Source organism: Nematolebias whitei, chromosome 1 (assembly GCF_014905685.2).
Source record: "Nematolebias whitei isolate Nwh7 chromosome 1, NemWhi1, whole genome shotgun sequence".
Taxonomy (NCBI): Eukaryota; Metazoa; Chordata; class Actinopteri; order Cyprinodontiformes; family Rivulidae; genus Nematolebias; species Nematolebias whitei.
Window position 1 is genome coordinate 60,837,869 of NC_056498.1, and position 23,288 is coordinate 60,861,156.

General features: G+C 38.2%; 1 protein-coding gene across 1 annotated transcript in view; it reads left to right on the top strand.

The window, feature by feature from the left end:
• The first annotated feature begins 1,157 nt into the window (after positions 1–1,157).
• The window catches only part of ryr2b (ryanodine receptor 2b (cardiac)), an 89,416-nt gene continuing 67,285 nt past the window's right edge, over positions 1,158–23,288 (top strand). Inside the window, 17 exon segments of the mRNA XM_037697543.1 lie at positions 1,158–1,205; positions 3,260–3,379; positions 5,032–5,136; positions 5,957–6,031; positions 6,120–6,198; positions 6,354–6,466; positions 8,061–8,181; positions 14,375–14,471; positions 14,546–14,620; positions 14,773–14,929; positions 15,142–15,303; positions 15,393–15,514; positions 17,449–17,602; positions 17,671–17,794; positions 17,903–17,998; positions 18,168–18,286; positions 19,414–19,547. Of these exon segments, the coding sequence (XP_037553471.1) occupies positions 1,158–1,205; positions 3,260–3,379; positions 5,032–5,136; positions 5,957–6,031; positions 6,120–6,198; positions 6,354–6,466; positions 8,061–8,181; positions 14,375–14,471; positions 14,546–14,620; positions 14,773–14,929; positions 15,142–15,303; positions 15,393–15,514; positions 17,449–17,602; positions 17,671–17,794; positions 17,903–17,998; positions 18,168–18,286; positions 19,414–19,547 (1,901 nt within the window).

The following is a 23,288-nucleotide window of genomic DNA, read 5'->3' on the forward strand; positions in this document are numbered from 1 at the left end:
TGTGTTTTTTGACCCAATTCTAATTAGTTTTTGCATGGCCCTCTGACGTCTTGATGATGCAGGAAGCTTAGAGGGAACGTAGTTAAAATGCTGTGATTTGGGAGAAAGTGGCAAAGTATCAACTCTGAATGCAAGAATGTAGGTATTCCCTGAAGATTACTACACAATATGAACAGTTACCATAGTTGCCAGTGGTTACAAAGATGTGGCTGATGTTGGTATGCTCATTTTGGTGCAGCCAGTACTGATTTTTGGTATGGGTGATATGGCTATGGCTATATTCAGGGTGGTATTTTATTGTGACAACAGTTAGCTGCTCACAGCACACATTTATTTAATCTGCTAGGATTCCTAAGAGGATAGTCCAAGTCTTGCTTATCCTCATTTCAGAAGTATACGCCATAGATTCAGTCATCTATTATCAAGGAGCTGCCAAGGTGGATAAGAGTGGGTACAAAGCAGGATGAGGCAAGTTCAAAGTAAGCCGAGGTGACAGAGTCAGTTTTCAGACCCATTTCATGCTGCAAAAGTTTGATGGAGGTACAAGTTGGCTCAGATCCTACCAAGACCGTTGCGCACTTCCTTTGTATTGTGTTTGAGACAATTCTTACACATAAGTAATTAAACAATAACATCTGAATTGATTTTCAGACCTTCAGATTTTCTCTCAGAGCTGAGAGTGGTGCCCCTTCAAAATAAAATTCATAACGAATTTTTAATCATTATTAACCCTTCCCGCTACACTTAGTGTCTACCAACATTTACTGGCTTTTATAGCAACTGGAAAATGTGCTTAAATATTGCACATAGTTGCTTTAACTACAACGTTATCCCAATAAACCCATTCATCACGTTGAAATGGACACTATATTTCAAACTAATGTTTATGTACTTTGATCCATCAATACTTTCTTTATTTCCAAAAGACAAGTTGCTTTTAATAAAGTTAAAATAATGTTGAAGGTTTAAATGATGGACCAATGGATTATTTTAATTTAGGTTTAATGTTTCATTCGAGCAGAAAACGAGTATTGGGACAGACTCCGCCCTTTAAGTAACAGTCCTGTACCTTCTTCTCTCCTTCTTCTCCAAATCTTTTCGGTCTCCTCGGTGTCAACAACTGGTTCCCGTCCAATGTGTCCTGCTGGTTTGAAATGATGACTGACGCAGGAGAGGGTGACGATGAAGGCCAGTTTCTACGAACGGTAAGTCAGAAGTCTTACAGATTCAATGGAAGTGCAAACATTGATTGCAGTTTGATCTAGATGTTGGTTTGTGAAGGTTTTTTTGTGTGTTATAGAAGAAAAAGCAATTACTCAATACAGAGGTTGGACTAAAATCTGTGTCTATTTGTTAAGCTTTATCTTCTTTACAAGACTCGCACAACTTTGTGTTACAACCACAGTTACGTCCATAGTTGAAGTTCAGGGGTAACATGCTGTTCTAAGGCTGTCATATAAAAGTTTCACTTTTCTTTTTATTAAAAGGAAGTTTGAAATAATTAGCCTAACTTCAAGTTCAGACGAAAGTCAAATAAACATATGAATGATTAAATAAATGCTACACTGCAGATCTCAGCAGGCTGCCTATTCTATCACTTTTTTCAATTTACTGACAGAGGGGGGAAAAAACTAAGAAAAACTTCAGATCATTTTTATTCTTCTTCAGCTCAAAGCGCCTATCATTGTTAAAAGTTGTCCGACAGCTTGCAATCTTTACCGTTTGTTCGGGGTCATGTTTGGGATAGAAATGAAATAAAAACGCATCATGAAGAATGGATGAAGATTAAGGTCATTTTGTGGAACAAAGCCATGCTAATCGTTTCTTTATTTTTTAATTGAATAAAATAGCACAGGTGTGCGCTGCTTGGCACTTGTCTCGTTAACGATTTAGTTTAACGATGTTTGAAGAAACACAATTTAATAACCAAACCAGTTACACATTAGAGTCTATATTTATATCACAGTCAGTCTATATTTGAGGCAAGGTGGCCAACTTTATTTGTAAAGAAACACCAAGGAGCCCCAAACTATATTGACAGAAAAGTCAGAGCTTTGTAATAAAATGTCCAATTTTCACTTTCCCCCCCACGTTTGGATTAAATCTTGCAGCATAGTAATTTTTACTACCTGCCAGATATACTGCAGGAGAGCGCAGCCCCTCACGGCCTCAGCACAGGGTGGTGTGTTTGACTGATTGCAGAGTCTTGCTGATATGAGGAGTGGAAAGAAGAGGTCAGATAGTGCAGGACTCTCCCAATATGGAGGTTCGGATGGAGGATATGGAGAGGTGTTGGTATTCCTGGTAATCTGTTATCCTTTTCTGTGGTTCTGTAAATAGCCAGAGTTTGACTGGTCTGACATGCTCTTTGTGTCACTGAAATGGACATAAGATAATTGGTAAATGGCAAAAATCTACTGTACATGTAGTTTGAATGGGATATTATTTCCTGTTCTTATAACACTGTGATAGGTTCTATAACCAACATACATCGCCATGACTGCAATACGCTACAGCATATTTTAAAACATTATTATTTTTATCTTGGAATGTTTGACTAACATTAAACAAAGAACATAAAATCAAATTGTGTAGCTGCTGTATATGTGAGGACTTATTGTTTGAATGCTGATTTTGTGTTCTTGTTTTTTATTTGTTTTTATGATTTTTGAAATTGAACTTCTTATGCATGAGTTGTGCCAATAAGCCAATAATATATCACAAAGCAAAGTAAATCAGCTATAGTCTATATTGAGTTTTCTTATGTTCATACCTGAATTTAGCTATTTTTAGCTTTCAGCTAAAATTCTACTACTTTTGCCTTTTAGCTAGCCATTCTCTGTAGGTTTTAGCCATTCTTTTGCTACTGTTAAACTCTAGGTAGTGCTTTGCTACTTGCAGTTTGCTAAACTATTGATGCTTTTAGCTAGCGTTTAACCATTTGCATTTACTCTAGTGTTCTGCAATGATTAACTTTTAGCTAACCTTCTGAAACTTTAAGCTAACTTTTACTATATTTAGCTTTTAGTCTTTTGCAATTTTTAGCTCGTTTGTAAATTTTAGCAACAAATTTGCTTTCAGCTAAATGCTAATTAGCTAGAATTTTGCTTCTTTTAGTTAATGTTTTCTCTTTTTATCTAGAGTTCGGCATCTTTTAGCTTCAACAACTTAGTTTCAGCTTCTTCAGCGGTCAGCATTGTCACAAGAAAATGCATTTCCTTTAGCTTACTGTTGTCATCTTTGTGTGCGTCTTTCTCAGGGAGATGAGGTGATTTTGCAGAGCACCTTCACCTCCCAAGATGAACATTTGAAGCTGTGTCTTGCAGCCGAAGGATTTGGTAGCAGGCTTTGCAGGCTTGAACCCACTTCCAACTGCAAGGTAAAGAGCTCCACCTCAGAGACTGTTCCAGAAGGCTTGGTTTGTCAGCTTTCACAACACAGAGCTGGTGACAATTCCTGGAATACTTTGCAATTCTGTGTATTTAGCGCAATAATATCCACCTTATTCATAGGCCCCATGCCTTTCACAAATTATGGGAGCGACTTCCAGCATAGCCCAGAACCGGCATTTGTTTATGTGCGAACAGTACTAATGTAGTTTCTCCAAGCATTGTGGCTTTTCTTTAAAAATGTGGGAACACCACGACCAGAGCTCAAACAGAACAATATAATCATTCCGCTGCTTGCTGCCGATGAGGGATGGGAGGACGACCTGAAGAAGTGGCTGCAGATTATATACACTAGCAGATTTAGCTATTTCAGTGACTCGGTTCCTTTCAACGGTGAAGTGATGAAAAACACGAAAAGCTCTGAAGCGTATTACTGTAGTACACAGTAATAAGTTTGGTTGCATTTAAAAAAAAAAAAAAAGAGGTGGGACACAATCTTATTTATCTTAAGCAGACATAGAGCCCAGCCAAACCCTTAAAGTCCTCCATCACCGAGCTTGGGTTATCCATCCATCCATCCATTTTCTTTACCCGCTTATTCCATTTTGGGTCACGGGGGTCGCCGGTGCCCATGTCCAGCAATCACTGTGCGAGGGGCGGGGTACACCCTGGACGGGTCGCAAGTCCATCACAGGGCCACATAGAGACAAACGAGACAAACAAACATTCACTCTCTCACTCACACCTAGGGACAATTTAGAGTTACCAATCAGCCTAACATGCATGTTTTTGGACTGTGGGAGGAAACCGGAGTACCCGGAGAAAACCCACGCATGCACGGAGAGAACATGCAAACTCCACCCAGAAAGGCCCCTGGACCAGGGTTTGAACCAGGGACCTGCTCGCTGAGAGGCAGCAGCTCTACCAGTTGCGCCACCGTGCTGCCTGAGCTTGGGTTAATTGCAGAGAAAATAGTAATATAGAAGACATGCTGTGCCCTTCACATCCTATCTTCATGGCCTTTCCCCCTTTTCTATATAAAAAGTATTCTGAAAAAGGATACGAGGCCGCGCTCTCAGGAGCAGCAGCAACGTGCACTCCACCCATCTTTCGGACGACTACGAACATAATCTCACTGTTGATAACAAAGCTTATTCTGATTCTAATGAGACGTCTCAGCAAAAAAAAAAAAAACAATTGTCCAGATGAACTGAGTGAACATTGTTGGATTTTATACCGGGATTACTGAGCATGAACCATGACATACCTGATATTCTTGCCACACTCTTTTGTTGTTTTGTGTCCGTGTTCAAAACACTGTTGTTGTAGCCACTGATTCGGTTTGGTCTGGTTGTTTGTGCAGCCGTGAACAGCACAATAGGTGCCTGATAATCATTTATTTGGAGCCCAATAAGGTGGATATTACAGACAAATTAAACTAAGTTATGCTCATGGGCAACAAGTTATTTTATAGTCCCAAACTGTTTATGTCTCTTTACGTTCCATTTTATGAAAAAAAAAAACAAGTATTTGTTCTTACTTTTATATTTACCAGTTTGTGTCAGTTTTTGAAAGCCCAATGAACGGGACACATGCACCTGTCTCAATGATACAAATCGCTGTCCGTTTTGTTTTGTGTCAGAATGTTCCACCAGACTTGTTTGTGTGTTGCTTCGTCCTGGCCCATTGCCTCTCAGTCCGAGCCCTGCAGGAGATGCTGGCCCACAGCGAACGACTGGCAGCAGAGGTGCGAGTCTGTTCACTTCTCGTCACTCCTGCTGCACATTAATGAACGTGTTTGTTGGTTTGTGCACCTTTTGTCATTTGTGTGGCAGAATTAATTTATAAAATAAAGACAACTTAAAAAAACTAATGTGTGTTATGGTAGTTGTCTGTGTGTTTGTTGGTCTGTCTGTTAGCAAAATATCTCATGAACCAGAAAATGAAAGTCTCAAAAAGTAATCATTAGATGCACATTTACAACTGATTAACCATGAGTCAACCTTATTAAAGATGGCTGTTGCAATTAATCAACGTTAGCCAAAAAAAGTGGCTGTAACTCCATCAGTTCTGCAGATGTTAAGCTCAATGTTGGTGTGGTAGTAGCTGAACATTGTCCCTAACACACAGTCAGAGGGCTAACAGCTCGTGCAAGATCTTTGTGTAAAACTTTGACATGTGACATATTCCTAGAAGGAATGTGTAATATCATTTTGTTTATTGTGATAACTTCATCAGATGAGCAATCTGACAATCTAAAATTTTCCAGATCTGGTCCTTGGGACTCACCGTCCTACATGTGTGAGATGTTTCCCTGTTCCGTCAGGTCAGATTCAGATGACTGGATTATCTCCTGAGCAAGTTATAAAGTTGAGCACTAGCCTGCTCAGCTGTTGATTGAAATCAGGTGTGTGAACGCAGGGAAACATCTAAAACATGACAGTTTCTCCCAATGACTGGAATATAAGATTTTTTGTTTCTACTTCTTGCTATTTGTCACAGTTTGAATTGACATTTTCAAAAAAAAAAAAAAAAGTTTTTTCAGATTGACTTTATGTATTTTGCAGGTGGAAGCAGGAGTTAGCCATCGCACTCTCCTTTATGGCCAGGCGGTGTTGTTCCGACACTCATTTAGCAACATGGTGACTTATTTTTAATTCCGTCAATAATGTTATACCAATGCATTTGTTCTTTTATTTTTTCTAAAATAAACAGTATATTTTCTTTCAGTATCTCAGCTGCTTGTCTTCATCTCAGTCTTTGCCTGACAAACTGGCTTTTGATGTTGGTCTGAGAAAGGATAAAGCAGGTTTTTACATTTTTCCTTGAAATTTGCTTTTGTTATTTTCTTGTTTATATGATACTAGTAAAAAAATAAAGTCTGTCTTTTTTTGTGCTCCTCACTGTCAATGAGCAGCTTTAGTTTGAAAGTTTCCTCTCATTTAAATTCTGCTTGCGGCTCAGGAGAAACATGTTGGTGGACAATCCATCCAGCATCCAGACAGAGGTCAGATGGTGAGAAGGTACGAGTTGGAGATGACCTCATACTGGTCAGTGTGTCATCTGAGAGATATCTGGTGAGTCAGAGGAAAAACAGTTTATTTTCCTGGCAAAAATAAAGTTAAACCAATAAAATTCAGAAAATTACATTTGTTAAAATTCAAATGTAGAGAAAGTGCTGAGTGCCTGGTGAAGTTTGATAAAGAAGCAGAATACTGGTCAAAACTAAAAGAAGCAAAATGCTAACAACAAGCTAAACGTGGCAAAGTGCTAATTAAAATGGGAAAGTAGCAAAACCTAGTGTTTAGTTAAATGGTGCAAAACATTAGCTTATGTCTAAAAATAGCAACAAAAAAAAACTAAAAGTAGCTAAAAGCTACGTAAGAGCTTTTTCTTTTGCCTAAAGTTTAAAGAAGCAAAAATCTATCTAAAAATTAAAAGGAGCAAAACAGTGGCTAAAATCTAAAAGTAACTAAATCCAGTGTTCAGATAAAACGAATAAAAGACTAGCTAAAAGTATCAAAAGGCCATGGAACCTAAAAGTAGAAAAAATGCAGCTAAAAGCTTAAAAAAGCAAAAGGCTAAATAAAAGCTAAAATTAGGAGGCTAAAAGTTAGAAGTTGTCAGATGTTAGCTAAAATTTCAAAGTAGCAAAATGAAAGTGAAAAGCTAAAACTAGCACAATTGTAGCTAATAGCTAAAAGTAGCAAAAGGCTAGTAAAAAGTAACAAATAGTTAACAAGGGGAGTGGTGGTTAAAGGTTAAAGAAGGCAAGCCTGTGATCTGAAGGTTGCCATTTCGACTCCTCAGACTGACAACAGCAAAATGTGGGTGCGAAAGGTGAAGCACACACACCTGCCTCCACCCTCCTTCCCTTGAGCAAAGCCCTTAACCTCCACATCTGGGCACCCTGGAGGACATCTTTCTGCTCCACACAGAGTGCTGTGGTAGCTCAGTGGTTTGTGGTTGCATCAAGAAGGGCATCTGGCATAAAAATAATTGCCAAGTTTTTGTTTCATGCTCATGAGTTTGCTGTGGCTACCCCTTACGAAGGGAGCAGACGAAAGAGGAACCCCCCCCCCCCCCAAAAAAAAAAAAAAACAACAACTGTTAAATGATAGCAAAATAGGAGCTAAAGACCAAACATTAGAAGCTGCTATGCTAATGCAAATTTAAGAAAACTAAAAAAAAAAAAAAAAAGTTTTTGAAGGAATTGAAGTAATCTCCGCATATTTCTACACAAAATATTTAAGAAAGTTCAGTGTTTTTTTTTATTTAATTTTTTTAAAGTTATAAATGTCAAAACATAAAGTAGCATTCTAATTTTTTTTAAAATATAGTTTTGGTCACAATATTATACCAAATATGAAAAGTGTTAAACAAAATGATAAAATCAAACATTGAAGTTAGTAACTTTTATGCATTGTATCTTAATTTTACTTCTCCTTTACTGTCTAAGATTCTTTCTCCATCATGAACTGCAACTGGTTTAATTTCTCATGATTTCATGCAGAAGTTGGCGGCCTAAACGCTGTCTCCCACTGATGAGTTGTTTGGCATGATTGTGCATGATAATAGCTATTGTGGTGGAGGGGTGTGGGGGGGGAGTCAGAAGCTGTTTTTACCCTTGATGAGCTCATTTGTCTTACTTTCATTCTCTTTTTCCCCCAGCATCTGTCCTTTGGCACTATGTCTGACAAAAGCTTGAGCGACAGTCTGATTGTCAGCGCCGCCTTCCAGCAGACTCTGTGGAGTGTTGCTCCCATCTGCTCTGGAGGTGCAGTGGCTCAAGGCGAGTCTTCTTTCTTGTTGCTCTTCACGCATGTAGATAAGCAAGTCATTTATCTTTTACCTCATTCATATATGATGTACAGTAGTCCCTCGTTTATCGTGGGGTTTCGTACTCTGCCCCCCGGATAAGTGAAAAACCATGAAGTTGGGATGTAGTAGTCTAATTTCAAGTTAAAGTTTAAGTACTGTAAACTTTTTTGTCATTACCATCTCATGTGGTACATGATATGGAACAAAATTATGTAGCTATACAAGTAGTAGTAGTAGTAGTAGTAGTAGTAGTAGTAGTAGTAGTAGTAGTAGTAGTACGAACGCAGCCTCTTCATGCAGAGGAACACTTTTTAATCCAAATCGTTTTTTAAATTTGTCAAATCATCCCTTGCTGGCACTAACTGCAGTTGGTTTGGTTGTTGAACCAGGTGGTCGAAAGGTCCAGCTTCAGGTTTGACTGTACAGTCCACAATCATGTGTAAAGAAATAAAAAAAATTTTGTGTGTGCAAAATTCTGGACGTACACAAACTGCGATAGAGCGAGTCCGCGAAAGTCGAACCGTGAAGTAGCGAGGGACTACTGTAATAGAAGTATGCAGTATTCAGATTATTGAGCCAAACTGTTTCTGCTGACTCTCTACTTCCTCTAAGGAATAAGAAGTAACATTGGACCACTAATATCATGACTATTATGGAAATATAGATGGTCACAGAATATGATAACGTTTATCAGATACTGCAAAGTATGGTGTAAAAATGCAATAGCGCCCCCTACGGTCACAATATATGGTAGTCACAGAATATGGTGTAACACCGGATCCGCCACGGATGTTACATCACATGGGTTTGGGTTTTATTTTGATAGTCGACTTCCGCTTTTTGGCAAGGAATTTGCATATTAACTAAATATTTAGCTCAGATCTAAATATTTAACTTGCAAGTTAAATATTTAGGTCCGAGCTAAATGTTTAATTAGCAAATTAGTTTTGGAAATTAAATGTTTAGCTAGAAAAATAAATATTTGGTTCTGAGCTATTAGTAAATTAAATATTTAGTGTAGGTACAAGCGTAGCCCCCAGGGCATGTCCGTGCAAAGCTCATTTTTTACGATCACATACGCGGTGACACACAATAAACTGCCCAGTGACGGACTGTTTTGTATGCGACACCAGTGTATTAAATTCCCCTTCTTCATCCCTGATCTGGCTTTTCTTTTGTTTTTTTGCTAAGAGGCAAGTGATCTCTTCCTCCTTTGTTGACTCCATGACTGAAATGGTGAGAAATTAAGGAATTTGTCACAAGCAAATTAAACTCAGGTCCAGCATGGCTGTGGGAGAGTCTGGAGACTTCCTGGTGGGCTGGTGGGCTTTTTAATTTTTTTTAGATTTTTCTTTTTAACAACATATAAACACAGAACACCGCTGCGGCTGAGGCTGCCAGCGCTCGTTTTTTTGTGTGTTTTTTTTCCCGACCTGTCAATCAATCCAGTAGGCGTTTCAGCAAATGACCAGTCAGCGACCTCAATTTGTCCCGAAGGTAAACACTCCTTGCCTGTAAAACTGACTGCAGCTACTCAGGGTGTACGCTCGAGTATGAAGTTTGAACCCTCTGCGTACAGTACATGCGTACGTACGCGTGAACGGACGTACACAGGAGTATACTGGGGGCTTAACCCTCAGCACTGGCTCTCCTCAGGGATGTGTGTTGAGCCCTCTCCTGTTTACTCTGCTCACATATGATTGTGCAGCTACCCATCCAGGCTGTCACATTGTAAAGTTTGCAGATGATAGATGGGGTGCATCACAAACAGTGATGAGTCCAGCTACAGGCAGGAGGTGGAACACCTGGAGAGCTGGTGCAAAGAGAATAATCTTCATATCAATGTGAAGAAGACAAAGGAGGTGATTGTGGACTTCAGATGGAACAAACACACCTACACCCTCCTGAACATAAGAGGATCTGCGGTGGAAGTGGTCTCCAGCTACAAGTACTTGGGTGTACACATGAATGGCAACCTCAGCTGGAGCAACAACACTTCCAGCCTGATCAAGAAAGCTCATCAGAGACTCTACTTCCTCAGGCAGCTGAGACGAGCTGGTCTGGGAAGCTCAGTCCTCACCTCCTTCTATAGGTGTGCAGTGGAGAACATCCTGTGCTCCAGCATCAACGTGTGTCATGGAGGCTGCACAGCTGCAGAAAGAAAAGCTTTGCAGAGAGTGGTGAAGGCTGCACAGAAGACTGTTGGAGTCAGTCTCCCCACCATCACAAACATCTACACCTCCAGATGTAGGAAGAGAGCCACCTGCATCATGAAGGACTCCATTCACCCAGCACACACACTTGTTGCCCTGCTCCCCTCAGGAAGGAGGTTGAGGAGCATTAAGTGTAGAACCACTAGACTGAGGAATAGCTTCTACCCTGAGGCTGTTAGACTCATGAATCTCTAACCAGAATAATCACTGTGAAAAATCACATCATGTTTCTCCTGATCTGTTTCATGTTGAGGTGTTCATGCGTGCTCATCTGCTCACACAGACTCATGCTCATGTTTGTGCTGCTGTTCGACGTAATGTTTTTATGCTATTAGTGCTTAGTGTATTTGTAGTTGATGTTTTTCTTACTTCATATCTTAGATGTTATCATTGTTTTTCTTTTACATTTTATTGTTGGATGTAACTGGGACCCTGTGTTCATAATTTCATTCCACCACTTGTACCACATGTGGTGCGAATGACAATAAAGAATCTCTGACTCTGACAGTGTAACTTTACAAACAGCACCACATACATATTCACGGATGTTTAAAGTTGGGAATATTTGTGTTTGACAGGCCACAGTCAGGAACGTGTCTTTTACATTTTCCCATTTTGGCTTTATACTTTAAGCCACTGTTGTGTTTAAAAGCTGAACTGTGACTTGCACTGCATTTGTCCCCGTACGCATGAATCCTTACTGAGATTCAAGTTTTTGTTCCTCGCTGACAGCTGAGGGACGCTGGGTCTGAATAGCTTAGACCTCTTTCAACTTTTAAAAACCGTGTGACATCACTTGCCAAAACAATGACTTTTATTTTGAGATTTTATATTAAAAAATATAACAAATCCAGAATTGTGTTTTTTCTAAAGCAGTTGAGGACATTCTTTGGGGGTAATTTTGTACAATATTGTGACAGAAATTGCTCTCACACTTCAAACATATCTCCTTGTTTCTGTAAAAAATAAAAAAGGATACCACGGCATAATACATAATATTAGCCACTAAGTGAACAGCATCTGCGAGCTATACATTTATTTTTTTAAAGTTTTAGACAAATAGCTAAAAATGTACCTTCTATAAATGCTAAATGACCATGCTTTACATTGAGATTAGATTGCAGCAGCTCAACCGGAAATGCCTGGCTGAATAAATAATGCCGATACGGTCACCCTGCGTGGAGATTCTCCCATATTTGAAGAAGTGGCTCTAAATGTCATTCACTTAGTGATTTCTCTGAGAAAGACCCTTTCATGCTTGTTTAGTTTATTTGGAAATACTTGAATCCAAATTAAATTAATTTATTTTTATATAATAATTGAGACCATGTGCTCTAAAAAGCAAGTTTAGAGCGTGTGCACACAGCAAAGCATCTGAACAGTTTGAGAGGAAAATAAACATTAGAAGGCTCTTAATATACAAACGTTGGCAAATCCCCCAGAAAATACTTTTTTTTATACTGCCATTAATAGGAAGTTATACTGAATAACATTCATTAAATAATGATTAATTTTAATCAGTATACTACAATGTGAGCAATTTTAGCATAAAATTATGGGGTGCCGTTTGTAAAGTTGCACAGTCAAAAATTAACATCAGTATTTTGGTTTATCTAGCTGTTAATAAGAAAAAAAAAATATTTCTTCAAAGTCATATTTTCACCATGTTATTCATGCATTTATAAATGTCATAGTTCCCAACTAAATATTTAATTTACAAGACAAATATTTAGCTTACAAACTAAATACTTAACTTGCAAGTTAAATATTTAGTTTGTACACTAAAATTTTAGGTGTAAATTAAATATTTAATTTAGGTGTAAATTAAATATTTAATTTATACTTAAATATTTACTTAGTAAACTAAATATTTTGGAATAAATTAAATATTTAATTTACATCTATATATTTAGTTTACTAACTAAATGTTTAATTTCTAAGCTAAACATGTAATTACTAAACTAAATATTTAATTTGATTACTAAATATTTAGCTCGGACCTAAATCAGAATCAGAATCAGAATAAACTTTATTGGAATTTCACCGAGGTGTAACGCGAATATGTGCGTACAGTCGTCCGAAAGATGGGCAGAGTGCACGAAGCTGCAACTGTAGAAAGCGCGGCCTTTTTATCCTTATCAGATGATAATCTTAGATAGGAAAAGGGGGAGAAACATGAGGGTAGATAGTGGTATTACAAAAAAGATCTTTCACATCTTGTCCATCAGGACACGATTTGAGACATCAAAAAAACTCTACCAGCAAGCACAATTAAAACATGATTACATTTGCACTTGACATCGAGGTGTTGAGATTTGTCCATGAGCGTTTTTTCAGATCATCCACAGTTTCTGAAGATGTTGTTCCAGCCAGCAGTTCTGATAAGCTTGCACAGAAAGTTCGAGGGGGGGGGGGGGGGGGGGGTGGATAGATGAAGCTTTTGTCCTTGGGTACTCATGTCCCAGGAGAAATTTGATAGTCGGCCTGTCTCCGAGGCCGTCGGGGAGTCAGATTCAGATAAGCTTGATTCTTGTTTTTCTTCAGGCAGACAGATTACTTTTTTCCAGCCTTGAGTCCATCTGGGCGTTCTGGTTCCGAAAATGCCTAATTGTGGGATTACATTCCACTGATCCATGCTATGAGTCTCCTTCAAGGTCAAACCCACCACGCTGACGAGTCCCAGAAGCCGCAGGTGGTCTGCGATTCTCAAAAATCGCCTCCACCTTACGGTTAAGCTCGTAAACCAGACGATTTAAAGTTCCCACAGCGTGGACCAGACCTTCATACTGACTCGGAAGCTTTTCCATGGCCGAAACTGCTGCCGCCGTCTTCTTCAAAAGTCGATAAAACAGAGCCCCGCCAATGCCAAAAAGCAGAGTCCCTGCTATCATACTTCCAAATATGTAAACGTCTTCAACATCCTCTTGAGACAGAACTGAGAGGCACATCAATTGCCACACTCCCCACGAATCCATGACGTACCCCACAGCGTGAGTCTCAGCTGGACACGCCGGTTCCCCAGGACCTTGTCGCTTTGAGGAAAAAATCTTATCAATAGAGTTGAACGCCCACGATACCAAATCCATAATCTTCTTAATTTATGTTCGGGAGATGTGAACCATGCGCTTCAGACACACGGAGAGCAGAGCAGGAAGAAGGAAAAATGGGGAAGGAAAAAACAGAAGCAGCCACCTCGATGACAGCCTGGGAGGAAAAAATAAAAATTTAACAAGCAAGTTAAATATTTAGCTAGCAAGTTAAATATTTAGCTAGCAAATTAAATATTTAGCTAACAAGGTAAATACTTAAATAGCAATTTAAATATTTAAGTCTGAGGTAAATATTTAGTTAGCCAATTAAATATTTTATTTTGGAAATTAAATGTTTAGTTTGTAAAATATATATTTAGGTCCAAGCCAAATATTTAGTTAGCAGATTAAATATTTAGTTTAGGAATGAAATGTTTAGCTTAGAAATCAAATATTTAGTTAGTAAACTCAATATTTATGTGTAAATTAAATAATGAATTCATACCAAAATATTTAATTTACTATCTAAATATTTAACTTGCAAGTTAAGAATTTACTTTTTATACTAAATATTTATCTTGTAAATTAAATATTTATTAGAGAACTATGACATTTATAAATGTATGAATAATGTGGTGAAAATATGACTGAAAAAACAAACAAACTTTTTTCTTATTAAAAGCAACATAAACCAAAATATGGATGTTAATTTTTGACTGTGCAACTTTACAAACGGCACCCCATATAAAATGAGGTAATCTGAATATTACAGAAGCATTGTTGTAGCATACATAGACGCATTGTGTTTTTTTGTACAAGGAGCCACCATTTTATTTTGGATGTTTAAGTGTCATTTAAAGACATCACAATAATTTTAAGATGTAATAAAACTATATTTTAATGTGTGTTGTTCCTATTCTAGGATACCTAAGAGGAGGTGAAACACTCAAGCTTCTCCACAGCCACAGTAACGCTTGTCTGACTATTCCTGCAGCAGAGCAGGGAGAGGAGCTCCAAAGGTCCGTTAAAAAGACTCGTCTGCAACATAAACCTTTTTTTTACCTCTCTGACTAGGCCTCTTTTTGTAATCTAGAGTAATTCAGTATGAGATGGGATCAGTCTCGAGCCATGCTCGCTCCCTTTGGAGGATGGAAATTCTGCGTGTTGCGTAAGTGCTGAGATGATCTGATAAGTCACTTAATAATCATAAGAATTTTTATTTATTTATGATTTTTGCTTTTTCTGATAGTTATTAGGTTTTAAAGGGAACTTGTGTCGTGCCATACTGGTCAGAACCTTAATGTTCTTTATATTTATTAGGTGGAATGGAAGGCACACATGTTGGAGCGAGCCTTTCAGACTGCGTCATGTGACTACTGGGCGCTATCTGGGGCTTACAGAAGAAAAAGGTCTGCATCTGGTTGATCGGGAAAAGGCTGACATCAACACAACCTCCTTTTGCTTCCGATCTTCAAAGGTCAGGAATGTTAGAAGACAAACAATAGAGTTTAAAGTCGGTCCATCACTTCATAACATGAAAATTTCTGTAGTCAAGAGACTCGAAAGCAATTATTTATTACAAATAATTTACAGCAGAAGTTTATTTCAATACACGGCATATTAAAAAAAATATATTTTTTACTAATAATATCATTAATTAATGCACTATAACTGTTTCTTTGCCTGCAGGAGAAGCTTGACCCTAATAAAAAGGCTTTTACTGATGACATGGGAATCCCAGAGATCAAGTATGGAGACTCGGTTTGTTATATTCAACATGTAGACTCTGGGCTCTGGCTAACTTATCAAGCTGCTGATGCCAAGTGCCATTTAGGAGTTGCTCAGAGAAAAGTAACCAATAACATCTGTACAATCCTTATTTTACTTTTACACCCTGGTTGCCAAGCTACAGTAAATTATGTCAAATTATGTGTTTTCAGGCCATTTTGCACAGTGAGGGTCACATGGACGATGGACTGACACTGTCTCGCTCTCACAGAGAAGAAGCTCACACTGCTCGACTCATCCGGAGCACAGTCTCTCTGTTCACTCGCTTTTTAAGGTATATTTAAAGGTTTTATCAAGACAGTGTGAAGACTGTGAACTAACTGACAGAAACAAGTTAAACTAGACAAATTGCATTTCCGGTGAAAATGTAGTGTGAATGCTTATTGCAGAAGAACTTGCTGAAAAACAGCTGAAATTAGCTTAAAAAACATGCTGAAAATTAGCTGAAATAGAAGAACAATGCTATGTTAGTAGAAGAAAGCAGAAACAGCATTGCTGAATTAGGTTCAAATAAACAGAATTGAGCATAAAAATTGGGAAATTGGCTAAAAAAAAAAGCTTAAATTAACCAAAAGTAGCTGAAAAGGTTTGAAGAAGCTTAAACGACCAGACGGATGCAGAAAGAGCTGAAATGATCCCAGTAAATGTACAATTAGCTGAAAAAGATTAAATTAGTATAAAAACAGCTAAATAATAGCTGAAATAGCAGAAAAAGATGAAAGTAGCAGAAATAAGTTGAAAGGAGCATAACAAGCTGACATTAGCAGAAAACACTTAATTAGGCTGAAAGTAGCAGAAATTACCACCAAATTCTTGAATTTATCTGAAAACAAATTAAATTAGCTAAAAAATGCTAAAAAAATGTAGCTGAACAGGTAGAACAAGCTTAAATTAGCAGAAGAAAGCACAAAGACCATGTTTGCCCAGTTAGCCTGCAAAAAGCAGAAATGAACACAAAAAAGTGAAAATTATCTGAAAAAAGCTGAAATTAGCAAAAAACATACGAAAAACAGCTAAAAAAAAAAAAAGCAGAAATAAGCTTAAATTATCAGAAGGAATGGGGAGCACACATTTTTGTTAAATTAGGCTGAAAAGGACACGGTGTGAGAGATCTTTTCTTTTAATACCGTCTCTCCTCATGTTTTCTTTCCTTTTCTTATCTAAGCAAAATATTATTCTGAATAAGAATAAGAAGGCCGCGCTGATTATTTATAGCCGCAGCTTCGTGCACTCCGCCCATCTTCGGACGACTGTACGTACATTTTCGCGTTGTATCTCGGTGCAATGCCAATAAAGTTTATTCTGATTCTGATTCTGATCTGATTCTGAAAAAAGTTGAAATGAGTGCAAAAAATGTGGAATTGGCCGAAAAAGCTAAAATTAGCATAAAACAGCTAAATAGTAGCTGAAATAGCAGAAAAAGCCAGAACTTACATAAATGAGCTGAAAAAAAACAACTGAAATTAGCTGAAAGTAGCAGGGGGAAAAAAGTACAAATTTGCACAAGGAAGCTGAAAGAAGCTGAACCAGAACAAAATGTGAAAGGAGCAGTAAAAGATTGTAAACACATCTAAAGATTTGAAAGATAAAAAAATGAGCTCAATTCATTTTCTATTAGAAAAAAAGTGGCAGAAAAAGCTAAATATCTCAAAAAACTAAAGTTGCACCAATACCAAAAGTCATATCAGGATGGTCCTGAAAGAGTTGAAGGTTTTTATATATTACTTCTTGAAATAGCACAAAAATTCTGGAACAAGAAAGTTACTGAAAAACATATGGAAGAGAAATGAATCTCAATAGAGTGAATGCTTCCAAAACATTCACACTATTACAAAATGAAGATGGTCTTTTACAGCTTTGTTTCTCTCACAATTTGTGACCTACTGTGGTATAGAATCGTAAACCTTTAACCTCAGCACTGGAAGAAAAATCTAAAAGAGGTAAAACTAGTTTTAGTTCTCTTGTTTTGCTTTGGTAAATACTTGGGAAAAAATAAGGGCACACTTTATTTTCTTTGCACAAAATTTGACATTTTCAAGGTTTTATGCTTTAATAAAATACAATTAAAAACCTTTTGTTCTTGGGCATTGATTCAACATTTGGAAAACAATTCATAACAAAATCTGGCTTACTATAATGTACACAGTCGAGTTTAATAAAAGCAACCACATTTTTTTATTTATTTATTAGAAAATTTGATGGTTTCAGTCAAGAAGGAAGCAGCCCGCCAATAAACACCATGACCTGTAGTCTCCAAGATCTTATCAAATATTTCCACCCTCCACTGGAGGGCCACGGTCATGAAGCCAATCACAAAATGATGACTGCACTAAAGAAACGGCAGAACATGTTCCAGGAGGAGGTAAATATACCAATTATGAAAGGTGTTATATGGTTTATTAAGCACACTGAACGTCCTTTTCTTCTCAGGGTGTAATAGATTTGGTCCTGGATTGCATCGACCATCTACATCAATACAGTGGGGCTTCTCGTTTTGCTGAGGCTGCTCAGGAAGGATGGGAGGTCGTCATTACCCATTTCTATGAGCTATTAGGTGAAAAATAAATAAACGTTTCCTGCTAGCTGCCAAGCAGATTCAGTTTACCCTTTAGGTTTCTATCAATCTGTGAATTTGTAACTAAAATATCTAACTTTTTTTTAGCTGCTCTGATCCGAGGGAACCGTGTGAACTGTGCACATTTCTCAAGTTCTGTGGACTGGCTCATTAGCAGGCTGGACCGGCTGGAGGCCTCCTCTGGTTGGTTAAATTTGTGAACATTTTATTTACAGTAAAACTTCTACAAATGAACTGATGTCAGAGCTGAAAAATTCAGCCTCAGTATTTGTACGGCGTACACTGTCATTTTCTACACATATTTAGAATCAAAATGTTTCTGTCTATAAGTAACAAGTATTTGCATTTCCAGGTGTTTTGGAAGTTCTTCACTGTGTTCTGGTGGAAAGTCCTGAAGCACTAAATGCCATCAAGGAGGGACATATTCAGACCATTATCTCATTTTTAGAGAAGCATGGACACAATCACAAGGTAGAACTAGAGAAATTGCATGTGAGAATGCAGTGTGAATACTTTTTGCGAAGAACTTGCTGAAAAAAAACAACTGAACTCAGCTAACAATATGTTGAAATATAGCTAAAATAGAACAAGCCTAAATTAGCAGAAGAAAGCAGAAAGAACACATATTTGCTAAAATATTTAAATAAGCAGAAACTAACATAAATTTAGAAAATCAACTAAAAAAAAGCTAAAGTTAGCAAAAAAATTGCTGAAAAGAAGCTGAAAAGGCATAAAGAAGCATAAGCTACCAGAAGAAAACAGAAAGAGCTGAAATGAGCTAAAAATGTGGAATTAGCTGAAAAAGCTAAAATTAGCATAAACAGCTAAATAGTTAGCTGAAATAGTAGAAAAAGCTGAAACTTGCAGACATCAGCTGAAAATTTTCAGGTCTCCTGTAAATGAGTCCCCGAGGCTCAAAGGGATTAACCTGTACAAATAAAAGTTGAATGAATGAAAAAAATAGTTGAAAGAAGTTAGAAGAAGCACACAAATGTTTTAGTTAGCAGAAAGAACCTGAAAGTAGCACAACCACCCCCCAGCTGAAATGAACTGAAAGTAGCTGAAAAAAGGTTTAAATTTGCACAAGGAAGCTGAAAGAAGCTGAATCAGACCAAAATGTGAAAGGAGCAGTAAAAGGTTGTAAACACATTTAAAGATATGAAGGATGTAAAATGAGCTCAAATAATTTTCTATGAGAAAAAAGTGATGGAAAAGTCTAAATATTTCAAAAAGCTAAAGTTGCACCAATACCAAAAGTCATAGCACCCTTCCCCTGAACATTTTTGATTTATGATTTGTTGAAATAGCACAAAAATTGTGTAACGAGAAAGATGCCGATAAACGTACGGAAGAAAAATTGTGGATGCTTGAAAAACTTTCACACGCTAAGATTTATTCAAACACATAATCCAATAAATGAGCAGTTATTATCATGTTTAACTATTAAAATTTGTTGCAAACGACATAACTTTTGTTATCTTGTTTTAAAAAAGGAGATGGGGAGCAGTTACAGGATTATTGGTGATGCGTGAACCGCCATTAATCTCTTGTGTTTGAGCTGTTGCTGCTGCATGAAGTGCTGACGGGGTTTGTTCCAGGTGCTGGAGGTGCTGAGCTCTCTGTGTGTGTGCCATGGTGTGGCAGTGCGCTCCAATCAGAACCTCATCTGTGACAGCTTGCTACCAGACAGAGATTTACTACTTCAGACACGTCTGATTAATCAGGTCACCAGGTACTTTGAAATGTTTTCTCCAAATCATAATTCTTTTATTTGTCTCACTCATCCTTCTGGCTTTTTCTGTTAAGCAGTACTTTGTCGAAGTTCTCTGCGTTTTGACTTTTCTAGCTATTTAAGTTGTTCATGACGCACCAAAATTAAACCCAAAACTTAAAGAAATAATTACATATGTCAAAACAGGCAGGGTTTTATCTTTCATTTCCTCTACTGTCAGAGAACCCCTCATTAGTGTCTGTCCTTTTGTGGGTTTTCCTCAGATTCCTCTTAGTCTCATCTTTTATCCTTTTTCATTTCAATTCATTAATTTTTCATACATTGACGCTTCCTTGTTGATGCTCCACTTGTTTTTGTGTAAAAACATCAGTGATACAAATTTGATGTCAGAGCACGTCAAGTTTCCCTTTTTCAGTGAGGCTGTAAAGAAGTGCTCGCTGCCCGAGGTCGTTTAAATCATCACCGTTAATTTTGGGACACGTTTTAATCATTTTCATCAGATCTCACATACGTCTTCTCCCTCTCTTTGTATTTGTGAAAGCTATGCCAGTCTGATCTTGAAGGCACGTTGGATTTTTTTACTCTCTTTGAGCTCATGTGGTGGTATTTTTTTTCCAATTTGCCCTTTTCTCTAGAAGCAGCTGGATCCTTTTATCATAGTTTTCTCTGCCTGCAGGCCTTCTGTTACTCAGAGCTTATATCTGTCTGTTTAATAATGTTTGCACCTGATCAATCTACTCCCCAGCTTTGCTCTTCCTGTAGACATTTCTTGTTTTATTGCTTTTTCTTCTTTAAAAACTAAATGTCATTATAAGATGTAATTTAGTTGTATATTATACAACCATCCATTTTCTTCCGCTTATCCTGGGTCGGGCAGCCAGAGTAACAGCCTAAGTAGGGAGCCAGACTTCCCTCTCCCCAGCCACTTGGGCCAGCTCCTCCGGGGGAATCCCAAAGCATTCCCAGGCCAGCCGAGGAACATAGTCCCTCCAGCGTGTCCTGGGTCTTCCTCTGGGTCTCCTCCCAGTGGGACGTGTCCGGAACTCCTCACCAGGGAGGCGTCCAGGAGGCATCCTAAGCAGATGCCCGAGCCACCTCAACTGGCTCCTCTCGATGTGGAGAAACAGCAGCTCTACTCCGAGTCCCTCCCGGATGATCGAGCTTCTTATCCTATCTCTAAGGGAGAGCCCAGACACCCTGCGGAGAAAACTCATTTTGGCCGCTTGTATCGGAGATCTCGTTCTTTCAGTCACAACCCAAAGCTCATGACCATAGATGAGGGTAGGAACATAGACTGATTGGTGAATTGAGAGCTTCGCTTTTTGACTCAGCTCTCTCTTCACCACGACAGATTGATACAGCACCTGCTTCACTGCAGACACTGCACCTATCCGCCTATCGATCTCTCCATTTTTCCCTCATTTGTGAACAAGACCCCGAGATACTTAAACTCCTCCACTTGGGGCAGGACCTCCTCCCTGGCCCGGAGAAGGCACTCTACCCTTTTCCGGCTCAAGACCATGGCCTCGGATTTGGAGGCACTGATCCTCATCCCGGTCGCTTCACACTCAGCTGCGAACCGCTCCAGCGAAAGCTGTAGATCACGACCTGATGAAGCCAACAGGACCACATCATCTGCAAAAAGCAGAGACACGATCCTAAGGCTGCCAAGACGGATCCCCTCAACATCTTGGCTGCACCTAGAAATCCTGTCCATAAAAGTTATGAACAGAATCGGTGACAAAGGGCAACCTCGGCGGAGTCTAACTCTCACCAGGAACGAGCCCGACTTACTGCCGGAAATGCGGACCAAGCTCTGACACCGGTCATACAGGGACCTAACAGCCCGTATCAAAAGGCCTGGTACCCCATACTCCTGGAGTTCTCCCCACAGGGTTCCCTGAGGGACACGGTCGAATACCTTCACCAAGTCCACAAAGCACATGTAGACTGTTGGGCAAACTCCCACGCACCCTCCAGGACCCTGCTGAGGATCTATGAGTTGTAAATTATAATCCCTTTTTTGTTTTCCTTTATTTTCCCCTTCTTGCCAAACACGTTTTGACAGTTCAGTCATATGATTGATATTTTGTAAATTACATCAAATAAATCCATTTTTAAATATAAATTGTGTCAAAAATTGTTATGGTTGTAGATTTTTTCCAAGTCAAAACAATGAGTTCTGTTATAATTTAGAAATATATGTGAGAAAAATTAAATATTTCATAGAAAAGTCAGTCTGCTGACAATCACAGCACAAAATGTATGTTTGTTGTTTGTTGTTGTTGTCTGATCAGTGAACCTGATCTCAGCATGGAAGAAGCATTCTGAGCCAACAGTTTTCAATGTAAGGGTCGGGATGCCACAAACACTATAGGATCCTGAAAAAATGTCTAAGAATAAAAAACAAACTTACGTAAACATTTTTCTACCATACTTTCCACAATAGTTATTACAAAAGATAACAACAATAGTCATACAAATCAGTTAAATCTATTTGTTTTGTCGTAGTCCCTTTTGTCTTCTTTTTTTTTTTAGTTTTTTTAACCATATTGGGCGTTGCAAGTCTTTGACATTGTTATATTGGAGGTAAGATGTTATAAAGTTTGTGAACCCCTGCTGTAGGATGCCTACACTTGCTTTTGTTTCCCTGTTGTTGAAGTTGTAATAATAAATGCTGTTTTATTAATTTCACAATATGCTGTATTTATGTTTATAACAGAGCTGTCCTTCTGTTTTTCTTGTATTTCCTGCATGTTTTCTTTGAAAGTTGTGCACATGTGTTTTATGTAGAAAGCAAAGTTCCATGTTCCCTCTAGTTAGCATGACTCAGAGTTAAAGATTACATCAGGGTCCATATTAAACAAGCATTCTGGTGCTGTTTCTTAGACTTTGTAATAAGTTTGGTGTCAACTTTAGATTTTGATGTTTGGTTGCAACACCCTGCAAGGTTTCATTTTTCAAAAGTATCTTTTAGGTTTGATCAAAGTTCTCTTATTCTTTTAAGTGGGGCTGTGTGAAGTTCTTGCGAGTTGTCTTTTTGTCATAGGGTTTACTGGTAGCTCCCTGAGTTTGGAGAAGCGACAAAGGCATTTTCAGAGCTTTTCAGAGTGTGGCTTTTAAGACTTCTAACATTTACAGACTGCCTCAATGTACCGAGGTCTATGTTGCAACATTGCTGTTACACAGACCACAGACTGCGTTGCAACAGACTTCCTGTGGTTGAGGAAAATGACACTGTAGTCAACATCTAAGGCAAAGGTAGCAGTACAATTATCCACAAGTAAGGCTTTTCTCAAACCAATTAAAAAATGTTAAGTTTAAGTTGTATGAGATGACAGAATATTGTTTTTCTGTTGAACCTGTTTTTTATTATTTTTTCATTTTTTGGACAAATGTCGGAGTCAGAGATTCTTTATTTGTCATTCGCACCACATGAAATTGTGTACACAGGGTCCCAGTTACATCCAACAATAAAATGTAAAAGAAAAACAGTAATAAGATCTAAGATATGAACTAAGAAAAACATCAACTAAAAATACGCTAAGCACTAATAGCATAAAAACAATACGCTGAACAGCGGCATGAACATGAGTCTGTGTGAGCAGATGAGCACGAATGAACACAGCAACATGAAACAGACCAGCAGCAACATGAAACAGACCAGCAGCAACATGAAACAGACCAGCAGCAACATGAAACAGACCAGCAGCAACATGAAACAGACCAGCAGCAACATGA